The sequence below is a fragment of the Ascaphus truei genome, chromosome 7 (assembly GCF_040206685.1).
Source record: "Ascaphus truei isolate aAscTru1 chromosome 7, aAscTru1.hap1, whole genome shotgun sequence".
NCBI lineage: Eukaryota > Metazoa > Chordata > Amphibia > Anura > Ascaphidae > Ascaphus > Ascaphus truei.
The window spans coordinates 31,899,433-31,918,870 of NC_134489.1; the positions used below are offsets into that span (position 1 = coordinate 31,899,433).

Below are 19,438 nucleotides of genomic sequence, written 5' to 3' on the forward strand. Positions count from 1 at the left end.
GAACGGAAAACAGGCGTCACGTGGCAAGAACGGGGCTGGTTAGTGAATAACCTGGCCGCGGCGTTCTGCACCAGCTGCAGGTGGCGCAGATTTTCCCGGAAGACTAAGGTGCAGTGCATTGCAGTGGAATCGTGAGGACAATGCTTTATTACCAGCCACTAAGGTAGCCAAGTGTAGATTTTTTTTAAATATATTATAGCATCAATCCTGCTTTCCTTTTTTTTTTTCTTAAATAGGTTTTTGCTGCGACAATAAGAATGTAGAGGTAATGTGGGTGTAAAAATGACACGGTCGCGGTACTCTGGGTTTGAAAATAAAAACAAAATGGTAATAACTTTATTTCATATAAAGCGCTTTTCTCCCAATGGGACACAAAGCGCATCACAATTACAGTATAGCGCGCGGTACGCAGCACATAGGAATGTTACAGACACAGTCCCTGACCAGAGGAGCTTACACTATGTTTAAGATGTTATAGGCACAAGGAGATAAAGTGACTTGCCCAAGGTCACAAGGAGCTGACCCCGGGAAATGAGCCAGGTTACCCTAATTCAAACTCTGTGTCATTGTTTACAGTCAGTGTCTTTAAATCACTGCGCCGATCCTTCAGATGGTAGGTGGCCATCACACTGCCTAAAGCTCATAGTAGATCAATAAACCGTACCTTATTGGAATTTGCACCTGGACGTAAATGATGTTTACATTATTATATACCCGTAAAAAATGCAATAGAAGTGCAAAAAAGAGTTCCACTAGGATAGAATAGTGGTAAATACAAAAAAGCACCAATTCTAAACTTCTATTGTACAGTACTTCATAAAAGTGGCAACATTCAACCCCTTCCCTGGAAGTAGAGGGGTTTCGTACGACGGCCCTTCAAACAATTATTACTCTGTGGTATAGTAAAGCTTGAGAACCCACGATTAGGAAAGATGTACACATCTCACAATGAAGTTTCAAGGGGTTCTGAATTTCTTAAAGAAGCAAAAAAAAAAAAAAAAATTATTATTATATTTTTGTTTTAATATACGCAGCCTTTGATTACCTTTATTGAAAACGAATTACCTAAGCTGCTGATCGATTCGTTCCCCCGTGATCGATCAACAGCGATCCTGCTTCCAGGGTGCACTAAATGGCTCAGCAGCTATTCTTATATTACTAAGGTAACATTGTTACAGTTTGCAGCTCACACTGCTGGGAACATTAGCAACAAAGTATCACAAACCGGTAAGTGTGGCAAAGATCTTGCACTGCTGGGGAGGTGGGCTAAAGCCTGCTACAGAGAACAATGGATGCTTTAAAACTCATTAAGAATGGTATTGAGTTGAATAAAAAACAAAATAATGTAGTAAATATTATCTAATATTACAGAACTGATTTATTGAGAAAATTAAAATGTAGGATATGGCACGAATTGCACCTTTTAAAGCAATAGTCCACGCTGCTCAATATTTTTTCAGGTGGGTTTTAATTACCTGAATCAGGGGGAGATGGGGGTCACACAGAGACTGTCCTGGTGCCCCGACCTCTGGGCGGGAGGGGGCGAAGGGGGTACTGCTTTAAAGAGTCGAAAACCAGCACTCACCAATTTAAGCCAGTTCTGGTCAGCCCCACAATGCTATGTGTAGTGGCAAGGGTCATATTTACCACGCAGAGCTCATCAGCAAGGCATCTTCCAGCCAACTTACGTGAATGTGCTGTAAGGTGACTTATGGCTTCGCACCGCTTAGTAAGCATGGGCGGACTATTCATTAAACTATGATAGTGCCGATCAGGGGAGTTTTTGTGCGATTGTGCGATGGTCTCGGTTTAAAGAATAACCTACTGGGGTGGACCCACACTTACCTTAACTCCAAAACTAGGGAGACTTCCTGACATTCTGAGCTCTGGAAATGCTGGGACACATTTTGGGCTCACTTAGTTTTAGGGAAAAAAAAAGATTTCTCTGAACCAAGCGTCGGCCTTCATTTGGGTGACAACCAACCCCTTCCAGCATTGCAGGGGGTCACCCATCACTGAAGGGGGTCAACCACAAGTATCCCAAGCTGATGCCAGCACTGCCCCCTGCTCAGTAACACACAATGTCCCAAGACAGGCCGCAGAGGTGCCCGTGTTGGTGGCTCCAGTTTTTTCATAGTCTTCATTGTCTACTTGTTGAGAGCATGGATGTCGCCAGGGAGGGGTGGTGCTGTTCCAGCAGCTGCAGAAGCCTAGTGGAGCTTCTCTGGCCCTTGTTCCTGATCATCCGTAGGGTTTTCCTGACTTGGTCTCGCCTTCTCTCGATGGAATCGAGGTCGCTCTGCTCCTCCCCGTTGATGATCCCTTCGGTGTAGAGAATATCCCAGATGTTGCTCAAGTCCGGCCCGGCTTGAACGATCGCTGCAAAGTTCGTCTCCAAGAATTCTAGTAAGGGAAAAACAATATAAACGGTTATTATATCGGCCACACCTCGCATGGACCGCTGGCAGTGACGGGGTTAAATTCCCCCACCCGCAGGAACCATCAAGGGAGGCGTGGCATGGGCGAGCGTTCATTGCAGCGCGATTCTGTTTGTAAATATCACGGATCTAAACCCTTTCCCCGGCAGGGAAAAGGTTAACAAACAAAAAAAGCAGGCCTATTGGAGACCCGGTACTTAAACCACCTTCAGTTTAACCGCAGGAGCTGCTCTAAAGCTGGAGGCAGGGAGGCTCAAGGGAGATGTGAGTAAGGACTTTAGCCAAAAGGGTGGTGGCTGCGTGGAATAACTTCCCAGCAGAGGTGGTAAACGCGAATACAGTAGGAGAATATAAAATTGCTTGGGATAGATACACGGCTGTCGTAAATATGGAACAAAGACAGGGATCAATGATGTTTCTACATAAATCTAACCGCCACTCAAACCAAAGTGTAACGGTGTGTTAATGCCATGAGATATAATTATCCATAGGGACCCCGTAAGTATTCGTTGCCACTTTATTCCCGGACCGAAGTTATGCAAATGTTTACGTAAATGGTGAAACGTTCGTGGCAATTTAAAAAAAAAATATGGGAGGTTTTTTTTTTTTTTACGCTCCAGACTGTGCCAATGTACACGATGACCAGCACAAGGTGAAAACTGTTTATTAATAATTGTAAAAAAGCCGTTTTTTTATTTAGTGCTGCACAAAACCGCTGCAACGGATCATTCTGTTTGTAAACTTTTCATTCATTGTAACTTTTACACTGTGTAATGAAAACGCATTATGGAGCCAAGCGGGATACTTCCGGGAACAGCCACAATAATTACCCACCTGGAGCATTGAGATCTGGGAGAGGAGAAGATTCAGCTGCTGTTACCTATATTGTAAAAAACAAGGTTTTATTAGACTTTAAATAACTGCTTCAAATTGCACATTAGACTAGTCAGACTGAATCAGCACAGCTTGGCTGTTTAACACAACATGAACGTGTGTGTACGTGTATCTGAAATATTTTTCGTTTTGTGTGTTGGTATGCGACTCAATCTATCGACGTGTCTGTTTTCTATTGGCCGCCGGATGACCCGGTCCTTGCCCGGTGGAGAAATTCATATCTCGGTTACCGAGTGGGTCCACCAAGGTCGGAGGACCATGGATGGTCTCAGAGGGACACCCAGTACAAATAATGTAAAGAATAAAACATATTGGAACATGGGAGGGGGACTTCTTTAGCAACTTTCCCAAAATATTGAAAGCTTACAGAGGGGTGTCTCCTGAATCTTAAAGTGGGGACATCAGCCTTTAGATGTTGGGTCAGGGACAATCCCAGCATTTCCTGGTGTCTGTTTGCTTCTCATGTGGCTTATACATCTCTATATAATGGCAATAACTGTGGGGGATGGCACGAACACAGGGGAGGTTTCTCAGGTCATGGGGGTTTGGAGAGCATTATTCTCCCCTGTATTTGGGATGGGGGGTGGGGGGAGGTCCCTTATTCATCTTTGGTGGAGTTTGCCCCCACAAAATCCTACAACTTGCCTGGGGTATAATGTTTCCCCCGTGGACATTATATAGGGCTGCTGCTGGGGGCAGAGCTTATAGGAAGGTCCCACAAAGGATTGTAAATTGGGAGATTGGTCAACAATGATGGAGATTGGGCCTTTTCAATATACATGAAAATAAAATAAACGGCTAAGAAATAAAAGGTCGCCTGTTTTAAAGAGCGTCACATTGAGCTCCCTTTCAAGACAGATCATTTTAGGGGGGAATTGCAATTGAAAGACGAACAATGAAATAAGACCTGAATGTTCTCTGTTGCTTGTCACGGCTCACATTAGGCTGTGGCCACGCTAGCGCTGACCGCGCACATGCTTGAGAGCGGTGACATCACCAGCTCTCCAAGCATGAGCGCCGGGTGTCCTGCCTATTTTGCAAGCACGCACAGGGGGGGCGCTACGGGCAAGTTGAGCGCGCTTGAAAGTCTCTATGTTTCCGCAAGCGCCAAGCGTGGGAGAATTTCACTTGCCAAAACTAACCTCGGCAAGCACAACGCGGTCAGCACGCTCAGCGCTAGCATGGCCGCAGCCTTATTGGTATATTCAGTGTAAACGCTGTGTGATGTTTTACGTTGGATTGGGCTCTGGGAGCCTGTGTGAGACATGTTGACGTTGGTATCTTGTACATTACACTGAATACCTGAGCAGAAGCAGAAGGGTTTTTGAGAAGGTCCAGAACCTCGCGTATAGCGCTGTCTCTCTCCCCAACATACTCATTGTTCATGAGCGCCGTCTCCACCTTCAAATCTGTAATGAAGACATAAATATGTTTGTGATACATGGTGGTTTTCTCCTCTATAAAAATGTTTTGGGGGATTTCATTTCCTTTGGTCAAACCAGCAGTGAGGTATTATGGACCATATTTACTATAGGGTGCTAAGCCACATTGAAATTAATGTCATAACATGCTTTAAGGTTTGGCAACACTTGTATGGCCTGTGCCGTTAATTTTGTGTCTCTGGAAGAAATGTCCACCTGTATGTCCCGTATCGTTCACTTTTCCTTTGTTACGGAGTGGGACAGGTACAATGTGTAACCATGCTCGTCTCAAGACAGGAAGTGACCCACAGGGCTGAGGTAGGATATTAAGTCACTGATCTGAACTGTGAGACCGAGTCCTGAATGGAGTATAGAGTACTCGTGGTCACAGGCTGGGATCAGGGCAGGCGGTAATGGTGCAAAGTCAGGGTCACAGGCAGCAACTGGTCAAGGTAAGTAGCAGAGGTGTAAGGTATGGGTCACAGGCAGTGGCTGGTCAAGGTAAGTAGCAGAGGTGTAAGATCTGGGTCACAGGCAGCGACTGGTCAAGGTAAGCAGCAGAGGTGTAAGACTGGGTAACAGGCAGAGATCAAGGCTGGGTGTAAACAAACATGAACGCTGGAGTCTAATTTGAACAAAACTGAAACCATGCTCTGGCAGCTTCCTGATTTTTTTATAGGCAAGATGTCAGTAACCAAAATAGCCACTGTAGCTACAGCAGAATGGGCAGAGGTGTGGAAAGGATTGCCAGTAAACAATATGGTTGTCGGAGCTCCAGTGTGGGCAGCGCCAAGGCCTCATACAATGTTTAGGTTCCTCCTGTCACACTGCGGTGCATGGGATGAACTCAATGGACTAAAAAGTCATTCCTGATGCGGTCACTGTTTTATGAGAAGCACAGGTCTACTCTGACATCCTGAAGTGTGAGGGACAGACTCCATTGGCCAGATCTTGCTACGGTGTCAAACTTTCAAGATACAGCGATAGACTCAAATACTAGAGGCATCTGACCCACAATCAATATATCCCCATGTAGTTGATGGGACTCCTTTTATGGACCGTATATCCTTTCCCTATACTTTGTCACCCTCTTCATGCAAGAAAAAGGAACTCATTAAGCCAGAGAGACCCATAATTATCTTATAGGTTGCACAAGTATAATTTGGTAACATGCCTGTTGATTAACTTTAGCTCATAAAAAGTTTAGCTCAAGGAACACAGTTTGCAAAAATCCTCTGTATAATGCACGGAGGGGGTAAGAAAGCTTTTGGGGACCCGCTGCATTTGCCGTGGTTAAAGTTCTGCTCCATCTCTTGTTCCCTTAATCCCTTGACATACAGAATGTCCTTCCAGCCTTACCTTGGAAGCTGGGTCTGTCCTTAGCTTCACCATCCCAACATTTGATCATTAGCTTTTTGGCTTCAGGAACCATCTTCACAGTAAGACACTTGTCAACCATCCTCACATCAGGTCTATCACCATTAGGTATACAGTACATAATCTGAAAAGACCTTGCATCTGTCAGAAAGTAGGGAATGGCTTTTAGGTTCAGCACCGTCACAAAAGAGCAGCAAAAAAATGGGTTGGTTGCTTTGTTAGCATCTTAGAGGAAAGATATTCACTAGAACTTGGATGGCCAACTCCAGTCCTCAAAGAGGATCCGCCAGGACTCTATTGTGATGCAGTTTTACCAATAAATATTTTTTCAACGGTCAATTGTCCAGCTCTTGCTCGTTTTTCGGCGGTGCGCCGGTTTTCCACATCCTGGATATCTGCTGTCTATCATTTACCTGGGAGCACGCTGGCTTGCTGATAGTGCTACGTTGGACACAGCCCCGTCGGACATACACCGCATGCCGGGACTGCGGTGCACCTCACGGATCATCGCACTTTCTGCCAAGGCAGGAGGAGTTCATTTCCATTCAGAGGACTACCTAACCGTGAGTGCGTACACAACGCTATTGGGGCTTACTTCTAAGCCAGTTGTTTAGAGCTTTATACGGGCTGTCCGCGCTGCACTTACCCCTTTCCCCTCACTGTTGGGACTACAGGGAGGCTATACATGTTCCTACAGAACTCATAGCTGTACCTCAGCATTCCATTTTCTTCTGAGCACCGGAACAGGTAGCAGGATTACCATACAAATTAAACCCTGACCTGTTGGTGACCCTTGGGGACAGGACTTGGCCACCCCTGCACTAGACCATAAATCCCCAATAGATATTTAAATAAATAAATGTAAAAAGAAGAAAAAAAAAAAGAATACACGGAAGCATTTTTACTGCTAAATGTTTTCACCCAGAAAGTGCCTTAGAAATATTATTGAATTTGAGAATAAAAACAAACAATTACTAAGGGAAGCTCGACACCCATCTGTAGTGCCATTGCTGTGACATTGGTGATAGAAGAGTATCCTCACAAAGGGCCACATTTACTAGGCAATGCTAAGCCACCCTTCACACCCTATGGTGTTGTTTAGCTTAGCACACACAGTAACTATGGCCCAGTACCGCCTAGTAAATATCACGGCGTGCCCATCACAAAGTATTTTATGGAAGGTACAGCTAGGTGCTGGAAGTTTTACCCATAAGACGTACAGTAGTAACATAACCGGGTCATGAATAGCAAAGCCGTATGTCAGGGTTCATCAGTTCCTTTGGTGTAGAACATAGAAGCAGAGTGAATGTGATGCTCTCAATTGATACCAGTCCTTGTAGGACATCCAGTATTATAAAGGTCCACACAGGGTTAACCTTGGCCACGTTGGAGTGCCCCCAATAGAATTGATTAGCATCTGGTGGGGCAATTGTGGAGTCAGCCAGACCCTCACTGCATAACAATATCAGCAACCCAAACCAGTATATGAAAATAAGTGGTCAATGACCATGGTACGCAGGACAAATGAAAAGCACTATGGCTCTGTACCTGTACTACCAGGGGGGCACTCGTGTCGTCGGCGGCGTGCGGTCCATCTTGTGATGATCCAAGGATATAGAGAGCGTTGATGGCGCACTGCCAGAGAGTCCTGAGAAGATGAGTCAGGAACAAAAAATAGCCAGGCCACTCCAAGGATGAAAAAATGATGTGAAGTTTATTGCATGCTGATAAACGCTGATAAATGGTGGACAGGAAAACGCACCTACGCGTTTCGTACTAAGTAGGTGCGTTTTCCTGTCCACCATTTGTGCGTTTATCAGCATGCAATAAACTTCACATCATTTTTTCATCCTTGGAGTGGCCTGGCTATTTTTTGTTCCTGACTCATCTTCTCAGGACTCTCTGGCAGTGCGCCATCAACGCTCTCTATATCCTTTGGTGTAGAAGACAAGAACTGGTGAAGACTGGCATCATTTTGGACAATAGAAAGAAGTCCCTTCTGCTCTGTTATTCCGCTGAGTCTCTATACTGCTGTAGGATTGTACACATCAAGGAAACCTTGTGATGTCTGGAAAATGGTATACACGTTTCGACATCACTAGGGCACGCAAAAGGTTAAAGGGTCACCTTGAGTCCAAATCCCATGTAACAAACTAAAAAAGACTTCAATAGCACATACTGAAGACATGCTTATATAGTTTGGCTACTGAATACAGCTCAACCCCATTATAACGCGATCCGTTACAACGCGAATCCACTTATAACGCGATACAAGCGTGGTCCCAATTTTCATATTTATGAATACTCTACAACATGATCATTGGTATCTTAAATACTTTATTGTACAATGCATACAATTGTACATCATTTCTAACGCGATGCGCTTATAACGCTCTCTATATCCTTTGGTGTAGAAGACAAGAACTGGTGAAGACTGGCATCATTTTGGACAATAGAAAGAAGTCCCTTCTGCTCTGTTATTCCGCTGAGTCTCTATACTGCTGTAGGATTGTACACATCAAGGAAACCTTGTGATGTCTGGAAAATGGTATACACGTTTCGACATCACTAGGGCACGCAAAAGGTTAAAGGGTCACCTTGAGTCCAAATCCCATGTAACAAACTAAAAAAGACTTCAATAGCACATACTGAAGACATGCTTATATAGTTTGGCTACTGAATACAGCTCAACCCCATTATAACGCGATCCGTTACAACGCGAATCCACTTATAACGCGATACAAGCGTGGTCCCAATTTTCATATTTATGAATACTCTACAACATGATCATTGGTATCTTAAATACTTTATTGTACAATGCATACAATTGTACATCATTTCTAACGCGATGCGCTTATAACGCTCTCTATATCCTTTGGTGTAGAAGACAAGAACTGGTGAAGACTGGCATCATTTTGGACAATAGAAAGAAGTCCCTTCTGCTCTGTTATTCCGCTGAGTCTCTATACTGCTGTAGGATTGTACACATCAAGGAAACCTTGTGATGTCTGGAAAATGGTATACACGTTTCGACATCACTAGGGCACGCAAAAGGTTAAAGGGTCACCTTGAGTCCAAATCCCATGTAACAAACTAAAAAAGACTTCAATAGCACATACTGAAGACATGCTTATATAGTTTGGCTACTGAATACAGCTCAACCCCATTATAACGCGATCCGTTACAACGCGAATCCACTTATAACGCGATACAAGCGTGGTCCCAATTTTCATATTTATGAATACTCTACAACATGATCATTGGTATCTTAAATACTTTATTGTACAATGCATACAATTGTACATCATTTCTAACGCGATCCGCTTATAACGCGATGTCATTCTTTGGACCCCAAGCACAGCGTTATAAGGGGGTTGAGCTGTACTTGAAGATATAGTAAAACATAATAGAATGTATTGATCCTGGAGAAGAGAGTTTTCCGAAAACCTCAGAGGTCTTTCCTATAAAATGTACTTGAGAAAAGTACTTGAGACATGAGGAAGAGACTTGCAAGGTTTGGGCAGCTCTGTACACATCATCTATGTTGGTCCATTAAATGGTATCGCAACCTACAAGTTGTAAAGTAAAAATGAAACTGCTGGAAAGTGATAGAGATGTTGGGACATACCTGGGTAGGGTTCCTGACCCGACAGAACTGACCAGGTTAAGATGCCAAAGCTGCAATACAAAAAATCAATAGAGAATCAGTAACGTGAGACGCTCACAGCAGATACCTCCAATGAGGGATGCATTCATATCTAGCCGGCTTCACTGCTTCCCTTTGTGGGATATCATAGTATTTTCCACTAACACTGCTACAGAACCCCATGGGAACCCTGAGACATTCTGCATTATGTCGAGATACAGCACATTGTGCCATTTTGGGGAAGAATGTCACATGCTACCTTTGTACAAAGAGCTCCGCTTACAGACAGCATTATGTTAGTAGATACAGGGTTCTGTGTAGGTGTTTCAATTGTGTGATTCATTAAAGGGTAATGCATACTGGACTAGCCCTCAGTCATATAGTTTGCCCTAAAAATCTCTTCCTGTGTAACCATTCACAACAGGATTTAGGGTGCTGGAGATGTGATCATGTGTTATCAGGGTTAATTGAACATAACTTTTATAACAGGAAGCAGTTAAAGTGGCTTAACAAAAGCAGTGGTACTGTGCTGGATTAAAAAAAGATATATATATATATATATATATATATATATATGAAACATTGGACTGTAGTTTAGAAAAATTTCAGTGACTTTCACACTGTACAAATAGGAAGGTAGAGAGAGGCTTTCTAAAAGCAATGACTTTTTCTTTAAAAGTGGAACCGTACGTGTGTAAATATAAAAGCAGTGCCTACTGTGTATGCGAGAAGGAGAAAGTGGTGGCACTCCGTTCCTCCCAGTATCCCCACTAATAACAGGGTATCATGTGAGGCAGTTTTTCTCAACCTGTGTGTGCCGCGGTACACTGGTACACTGCAAAGCCAGTTGTAGTGTGCCGTGAAGTTTTATATATTTAAGACAGAGTTCTCTCTGCCTCCAACACCCCCCTCCTGCTTGTTTGCGCTCAGCGACGCTGCACCAGAAGTTGGTCCAGATACGCATCACGACGTGGGACCAGAAGCCTCTCGGCCACAAGCGCTTCAACAACTCAGGTGAGTAGGAGTCCCAGTCCCTATCTGCTGCAAGACTACTCTGCCGCCTCCCTCACCTTCCCCCGAGAGGTGCTCCGACAGCGTCTCTAGGGATTACAAGGGACTGCTCACCTCATACTCACAGAATTACTCCAAGTAAGTGCTGCGAGGATATATAATGCTGTGTGAGATATAATTCTGATTCTGTATACAAACCAATCAATTTTAGTTGTAGTGAGTCGCCAAGCAAAAATTATTTTCCAAGTGTGCTGCGAGCACCCGAAGGTTGAGAAACACTGGTGTAAGATCCCTGGAAGACTCCATGGGGGTTATTCAATAAACTTTGAAGTCAGTGGGAATTTCAATGCGTTAGTGCCACAGTCGCAGTTTCATGAATAAACCTCTAAGTTTCAGGTTTAACTGCACCTTTCTTCCATGTAGGAATCCTGTGTGTGTCTTCCTATCACACAAGAGGTACAATTTAACCAGTCTACTAAGTCAGATAATGCGTGGTTCCCGTTCCATTATATTTGGGAGACGGGATGACACCTTATTTGGCTGCCTGCATTCCTTTCCTGTCCCTCCACCCCTAGTTCCTGGCATAACTAAAATTCCCTGCGAGATCACAAGAATCTCCCCTGGCACCTCCCCTCTCCTCCTCCACGGTTTTTAATTTCTCCCCTCCTCACCTGTACACGTCAAACATTTTTGTCGGTTTGTAGTTAATGTCTTTGATGGCTTCCGGAGGCATATAGGCTAAAGTACCAACTATGGATTGATCAGTAGAGGTGGTTGTAGCTGAACCAGCAAATTTAGCCAACCCGAAATCCGTCAACTGGAATAAAGAGAAAACACAGTCTGAATCAGCAGCCCCTAGCCACAATATTCACATTTAAGGCAGCAGCACAGACCATCCTCGTTTCATGAGTTTTAAAAACTGAGTATTGGTTGTCACGAGAAGGGGGTGGCTAGCCCGGTAATAAAGGGGTTACACCCCAGCTGGCCACCCCTACCATCGTGTGGGAGGCGAGGGGTTAACTATAAAAATGGTTAAATGTATTTTTTATTTCCCTGCCTCAGTACAAATGGTATTCCCCTTTAGTTGCATGTATTTTTCCTGATTACATGTGTTCTGATTCTACAGTGGATACACCAGGGTGGGCAACCCTGTCGCCCCCCCCCCCCCCCCCCCTTTCCTGCTTCTTACTGCACCGGCAGCTACAGGGACAAGAGAAGCAGCAGCACGGAGAGGAAGCTCTCTATCTCCTCCTCTCTCCTCCCCCCCCCCTTCCCCCCTGCTTCTTACTGCACCGGCAGACACAGGGACAAGAGAAGCAGCACGGAGAGGAAGCTCTTTCTCTCCTCCCCCCACCTCCCTTCCCCCCTGCTTCTTACTGCACCGGCAGCCACAGGGACAAGAGAAGCAGCACGGAGAGGAAGCTCTCTCTCCTCCTCTCCCCACCCCCTTTCCCCCCTGCTTTTTACTGCACCGGCAGCCACAGGGACAGGAGAAGCTGCAGCAGCACAGAGAGGAAGCTCTCCAGCCTCACTCCGGTGCCTGCTCCTCAGCTGTGTGACGATAGCCTGCCACAGGTATTAAAGGGTTAACACAAATCACTGGGTCGAACTGAACGAGTCTTAGATATAATAAAGTATATTAATTCCTTTGGATACGTGAACACACGAATAATACAGTAACAGACAAGAAGTACACTTACTTTGGGGTTGGGGAATGAGAAGTATGAAACATAGCAATTCTGTCGCAATCAGGTAGCATTCAGATGATAAATTGAAGACAAAGGATACAGGGGAACAACAGTTTATAAACCTTTTGTGCCCTATCCTTAACATTGAGTACCGTGGATTGGTTTTCAATTACCTCTAGCCACTCGTTAACGTGGGAACACAATTTGACTCATGCCCCCTTGCTAGTTGGTACATGCGTAGTAGAGCTCTGGGGTCTCATTTCTAATACTGTGTGTCCATCTGTCCTTTAAGGAATAAAATCTCTTTATTATATCACAGTCGTATTCAATTCAACCCAGTTTATTTGGTGTATATTATAACCCTGTGGCTACCGTGACATAAGTGTTTTACACGGACCAGGGTCACTCACCTGAACATCCAAGGACTTGTTGAAGAGAACGTTACTAGGTTTTAAGTCTCGATGAATTATAGGAGGGCTGAGGCGGTGGAGAAAATTCATTCCCAGAACGACCTGGTGGAGGATCTGAAACCTCAAAGCCCACGGGACATCTGGGACATTCTCAAAAAGGGAGCAGAGAGAACCAAGAGGCATGTACTCCATAACCAGGCCATACTCAATAAGATTTCCCTCCAGCTTCTCATACACACCAAGGAGACGCAGGACATAAGTGTAGTTTGCCGTGTGCATCATGTCTCTTTCCTTCATGAAATCCTTCAGGTTGTTCCTGGTTAAACAGAAAGATAAAGGAAACAAAGTGAAAACATGTTACCTGCTAACAGATCAGCAGAACTACACAGATTGTTTATCAGAGATCCAACAGCCTACATCTTCTCTCATGCCTTCACTTTGACCAATGGTTATGGCAGTCTGTGGGTCAGTTTGGTTGCAGTATAAGCTTGTGTACTGTTTCTCCTGCCTGTTTGGGCGTTTATTTGATTGCCTATTGATGAACCCGTCAGATTGTTGAAGGAACCGTCAGGTTATTGAATACATTGCATTATATATTAATTTGTGATGATTGGAGTGCTACTGGGATAGTGACCTAAAGAATACAACAATGGACAAAGAGGCCTCAGTGCTACATCCACTATGACAAATTATTTAGTTCAATACCACCTGCTTTCTCTTCTCATAAGTATTGGTCATTTAGTCAAATCCTTTGGCCAAACCCTCTCAAGCTGCTGCCATGTCACGGTGACCCTCTCAGCAGGTCCTACACTACCACATTTGACGGTCCATGGTTATGGCGACTGCACGATCAAAATGCCGTGCACGAGGAATCAAATAAATTGGATTTTGCCGCGGGACGGCTGGGTCACGTGCGCGGTTCAAACAATGAGGACGAACCGCTCACGTGACGCGGGAACGCCTCCCGGCACGCTCTCCTCATACACTACCGACACACTTTATTAAAGTGTGGCCGGTTCCGCAAGCCGGGAGATTTCCCGGCTTGCTAGTGGCCGCCCCTCGGCGTGCCGCGCGTCACCGACGCGCGGTCACGCGTCATCGGGAGCCTGCGCCCCCTGCACGTGCGTCCAGGGCTCCCCGAGGGAGCCCTGGTGTCCCGAGATGTGGGGGACGGCGGCAGGGGGTTCCGGGGGACCCGGCGGACCCGGCAGCGGGAGGGAGAGCGCCCCGATCGGAGGGCGCTCTTCCGCTGCTTCGGCGCGCGCCCGGCACCCTCCGGCGCGCGCCAGTTTACTGCTGCGGCCGAGAACGGGCAAATGCTCGAATAAACTCGGCCGCAGCAGTACATGTATGTGGTACCTAAAGAATGTGTAGGAGCTGCTGATAGGGCGGCACCTTGATGAGGTTACAGGCTTGAAATGTTTTGGCCAAAGGATTTAACTAAATGACCCAAATTTATGAGGAAAAAAGCAGATAGTATTGAATGAAGTCCTTTATCATATTGGGCTGCACTGAAGCTAGGGATGCCAGATGGCTTGTCCAAAAATACTGGACACAATGGAAAAAGATATGACCGCCCCCCCCCACATACATTATTGATGGATAGGTTATTGATGGATCACCATGGTTTTACTTATTTATCACACGTGTCAGATTATTGATCACATTATCAGTTTATTGAATGAATGTGTCAGATTAGTGTTCACATTATCAGTTTATTGATTGGCCTGTCAGAAAACCGCTTACATTATCAAATGGATCTGTCAAATTATTCATCCCTACAGTATTAGTTTACTGATTGAAATTGTGATTGGTAATTTACACGATTGATGTATTGGTTATTGTTCACGTCACCAGAATCCTGGCAAGTTGCTGATGCCATTACCAGGCGATCAATACATCGATGTTACCATGTACCTCATCAACCTCACATTATTACACCCCAGTTTTCCCACATGCGGGTTCCATCAATCATCGTTAGGGCGACCTCCCTCCCCAGAGTCTCGCTCCATCCTCGGTACACCAGCCCAAAGCCGCCGCTCCACACCAGGCTCAGGCTGTGCAGGTCCCCGGCCTGGAACTGCAGCATTTTCCTCTCCCCCCGGGCCCTCTCACACTATTCCCCCCACCCCGGGCCCTCTCACACTATTCCCCCCCCCCCCTGGGCCTCTCTCACACTATTCCCCCCCCCTGGGCCCCTCTCACACTATTCCCCACCCCCGGGCCCCTCTCACACTATTCCCCCCCCCCGGGCCCCTCTCACACTATTCCCCCCCCGGGCCCCTCTCACACTATTCCCCCCCCCGGGCCCCTCTCACACTATCCCCCCCCCCCGGGCCCCTCTCACACTATCCCCCCCCCCGGCCCCTCTCACACTATTTCCCCCCCCCTCTCACACTATCCCCCCCCCCGGCCCCTCTCACACTATTTCCCCCCCCCGGGCCCCTCTCACACTATCCCCCCCCCCGGCCCCTCTCACACTATTCCCCCCCCCCCCCCGGGCCCCTCTCACACTATTCCCCCCCCCCCCGGGCCCCTCTCACTCTATTCCCCCCCCCCCCGGCTCCTCTCACACTATTTCCCCCCCCCGGGCTCCTCTCACACTATTCCCCCCCCCCCCCCCCCCGGGCTCCTCTCACACTATTTCCCCCCCCCCCCGGGCTCCTCTCACACTATTCCCCCCCCCCCGGGCTCCTCTCACACTATTTCCCCCCCCCCCCCCGGGCTCCTCTCACACTATTTCCCCCCCGGGCTCCTCTCACACTATTTCCCCCCCGGGCTCCTCTCACACTATTTCCCCCCCCCCCCCCCCGGGCTCCTCTCACACTATTTCCCCCCCGGGCTCCTCTCACACTATTTCCCCCCCGGGCTCCTCTCACACTATTTCCCCCCCCCCGGGCTCCTCTCACACTATTCCCCCCCCGGGCCCCTCTCACACTATCCCCCCCCCGGGCCCCTCTCACACTATCCCCCCCCCGGGCCCCTCTCACACTATTTCCCCCCCCCCCCGGGCCCCTCTCACACTATTCCCCCCCCCAGGGCCCCTCTCACACTATTCCTCCCCCCCCCCGGGCTCCTCTCACTATTCCTCCCCCCCCCGGGCACCTTTCACACTATTTCCCCCCCCCCGGGCCCCTCTCACACTATTCCCCCCCCCCAGGGCCCCTCTCACACTATTCCTCCCCCCCCCGGGCTCCTCTCACTATTCCTCCCCCCCCCCCGGGCACCTTTCACACTATTTCCCCCCCCCCCGGGCTCCTCTCACACTATTCCCCCCCCCCCCCCCGGGCTCCTCTCACACTATTTCCCCCCCCCCCCGGGCTCCTCTCACACTATTTCCCCCGCCCCCCGGCCCCTCTCACACTATCCCCCCTCCCGGGCCCCCTCTCACACTATTCCCCCCCCTGGGCCCTCTCACACTATCCCCCCCCCCCCCGGGCCCCTCTCACACTATTCCCCCCCCTGGGCTCCTCTCACTATTCCTCCCCCCCCCCCCGGGCTCCTCTCACACTATTTCCCCCCCCCCGGCTCCTCACACTATTCCCCCCCCCCCCCCGGGCTCCTCTCACACTATTTCCCCCCCGGGCTCCTCTCACACTATTTCCCCCCCGGGCTCCTCTCACACACTATTTCCCCCCCCCCGGCTCCTCTCACACTATTTCCCCCCCCCCCCCGGGCCCCTCTCACACTATTCCTCCCCCCCCCCCGGGCCCCTCTCACACTATTTCCCCCCCCCCGGCCCCTCTCACACTATTCCCCCCCACCCCCGGCCCCCTCTCACACTATTCCCCCCCCCCCCTGGGCCTCTCTCACACTATTTCCCCCCCCCGGCCCCTCTCACACTATTTCCCCCCCCCCCCCCGGCCCCTCTCACACTATTTCCCCCCCCCCCCGGCCCCTCTCACACTATTTCCCCCCCCCCCCCGGCCCCTCTCACACTATTCCCCCCCCCGGCCCCTCTAACACTATTCCCCCCCCCCGGGCCCCTCTCACACTATTCCCCCCCCCCCCGGGCCCCTCTCACACTATTCCCCCCCCGGGCCCCTCTCACACTATTCCCCCCCCCCCCGGCCCCTCTCACACTATTCCCCCCCCCCCCGGCCCCTCTCACACTATTCCCCCCCCCCCCCCGGCCCCTCTCACACTATTCCCCCCCCCCCCGGCCCCTCTCACACTATTCCCCCCCCCCCCCCGGCCCCTCTCACACTATTCCCCCCCCCCCCCGGGCCCCTCTCACACTATTCCCCCCCCGGGCCCCTCTCACACTATTTCCCCCCCCCCCCGGCCCCCTCTCACACTATTCCCCCCCCCCCCCCGGCCCCCTCTCACACTATTTCCCCCCCCCCCCCCCGGCCCCTCTCACACTATTCCCCCCCCCCCCCCCCCGGCCCCTCTCACACTATTCCCCCCCCCCCGGGCCCCTCTCACACTATTTCCCCCCCCCCCCCCGGCCCCTCACACTATTTCCCCCCCCCCCCCGGCCCCTCTCACACTATTTCCCCCCCCCCCCCGGCCCCTCTCACACTATTTCCCCCCCCCCCCCGGCCCCTCTCACACTATTCCCCCCCCCCCCCGGGCCCCTCTCACACTATTCCCCCCCCCCCGGGCCCCTCTCACACTATTCCCCCACCCCCCCCCGGGCCCCTCTCACACTATTCCCCCCCCCGGGCCCCTCTCACACTATCTCCCCCCCCCCCGGCCCCTCTCACACTATTCCCCCCCCCCCCCGGCCCCTCTCACACTATTCCCCCCCCCCCCCGGCCCCTCTCACACTATTCCCCCCCCCCCCCCCGGCCCCTCTCACACTATTCCCCCCCCCCCCCCCCGGCCCCTCTCACACTATTCCCCCCCCCCCCCCCGGCCCCTCTCACACTATTCCCCCCCCCCCCCCCCCCGGCCCCTCTCACACTATTCCCCCCCCCCCGGGCCCCTCTCACACTATTCCCCCCCCCCCCCGGGCCCCTCTCACACTATTTCCCCCCCCCCGGGCCCCTCTCACACTATTTCCCCCCCCCCCCCCCCGGCCCCTCACACTATTGTTCCCCCCCCCCCCCCCGGCCCCTCTCACACTATTTCCCCCCCCCCCCGGCCCCTCTCACACTATTCCCCCCCCCCCCGGGCCCCTCTCACACTATTCCCCCCCCCCCCGGGCCCCCTCTCACACTATTCCCCCCCCCCCCGGGCCCCTCTCACACTATTCCCCCCCCCGGGCCCCCTCTCACACTATTCCCCCCCCCGGGCCCCTCTCACACTATTTCCCCCCCCCCGTCCCCTCTCACACTATTCCCCCCCCCCCCCGGCCCCTCTCACACTATTCCCCCCCCCCCCGGCCCTCTCACACTATTCCCCCCCCCCCCCCGGCCCTCTCACACTATTCCCCCCCCCCCCCCCCGGCCCCTCTCACACTATTCCCCCCCCCCCCCCGGCCCCTCTCACACTATTCCCCCCCCCCCCCCGGCCCTCTCCACACTATTCCCCCCCCCCCCCCCGGCCCCTCTCACACTATTCCCCCCCCCCCCGGCCCCTCTCACACTATTCCCCCCCCCCCGGCCCCTCTCACACTATTCCCCCCCCCCCCCGGCCCCTCTCACACTATTCCCCCCCCCCCCGGCCCTCTCACACTATTCCCCCCCCCCCCCCGGCCCCCTCTCACACTATTCCCCCCCCCCCCCCCCGGCCCCTCTCACACTATTCCCCCCCCCCCCGGCCCCTCTCACACTATTCCCCCCCCCCCCCCCCGGCCCCTCTCACACTATTCCCCCCCCCCCCCGGCCCCTCTCACACTATTCCCCCCCCCCCCCGGCCCCTCTCACTATTCCCCCCCCCCCCCGGCCCCTCTCACACTATTCCCCCCCCCCCCCGGCCCCTTCCTTCTTCACACTATTCCCCCCCCCCCCGGCCCCTCTCACACTATTCCCCCCCCCCCCCGGCCCCTCACACTATTCCCCCCCCCCCCCCGGCCCCTCTCACACTATTCCCCCCCCCCCGGCCCCTCTCACACTATTCCCCCCCCCCGGCCCCCTCTCACACTATTCCCCCCCCCCCGGCCCCTCTCACACTATTCCCCCCCCCCCGGCCCCTCTCACACTATTCCCCCCCCCCCCGGGTCCCTCTCAATACACCAGATTACAAGGCAGGGGGTCCTGTATTTTGCCTCATTACTATTACACTCCATCACACTCTTATTACACCCAACCCCCCCCCCCCCTCCACCACCTCACACTATTGTGCCCCTCTCACACTATTCCTCCTCCCCACCTTCCTGGGGCCCCTCTCACACACTCTCTGGCTCCTTGAAGCATCTTCAGGGCGACCTCCATCCCCAGAGTCTCGCTCCATCCTCGGTACACCAGCCCGAAGCCGCCGCTCCCCACCAGGCTCAGGCTGTGCAGGTCCCCGGCCTGGAACTGCAGCATTTCACACCGATTCCCACATTACACGGTCTCTAGTGCAACCAACGCCACAGCTCAGGGAAGGGCGGAAGCCCTCAACAAACATGGCAGCTAATATTAATGTATAGACCTGGTGCTGTTGCCACAGCTTCCGAGGTCGG

General features: G+C 50.9%; 1 protein-coding gene across 6 annotated transcripts; it reads right to left on the bottom strand.

The window, feature by feature from the left end:
• Positions 1 to 306: 306 nt before the first annotated feature.
• Positions 307 to 19,429, bottom strand: LOC142498899 (receptor-interacting serine/threonine-protein kinase 3-like). Of its 6 annotated transcripts, none has more exons than XM_075607527.1 (8): positions 19,144 to 19,429; positions 12,886 to 13,201; positions 11,459 to 11,604; positions 9,759 to 9,808; positions 6,113 to 6,271; positions 4,635 to 4,741; positions 3,273 to 3,318; positions 307 to 2,403 (listed from the first exon to the last, which is right to left on the bottom strand). In XM_075607527.1, exons 1-8 carry the CDS (start codon positions 19,299 to 19,301, stop codon positions 2,141 to 2,143), a joined length of 1,245 nt encoding a protein of 414 aa, XP_075463642.1. In that variant the 5' UTR covers positions 19,302 to 19,429; the 3' UTR covers positions 307 to 2,140. The 6 variants fall into 6 exon arrangements, with proteins under 6 accessions (XP_075463642.1, XP_075463641.1, XP_075463643.1 ...); XM_075607526.1 differs by having other exon boundaries at positions 19,126 to 19,429; XM_075607528.1 differs by having other exon boundaries at positions 19,168 to 19,427.
• Between the last annotated feature and the right edge of the window lie 9 nt (positions 19,430 to 19,438).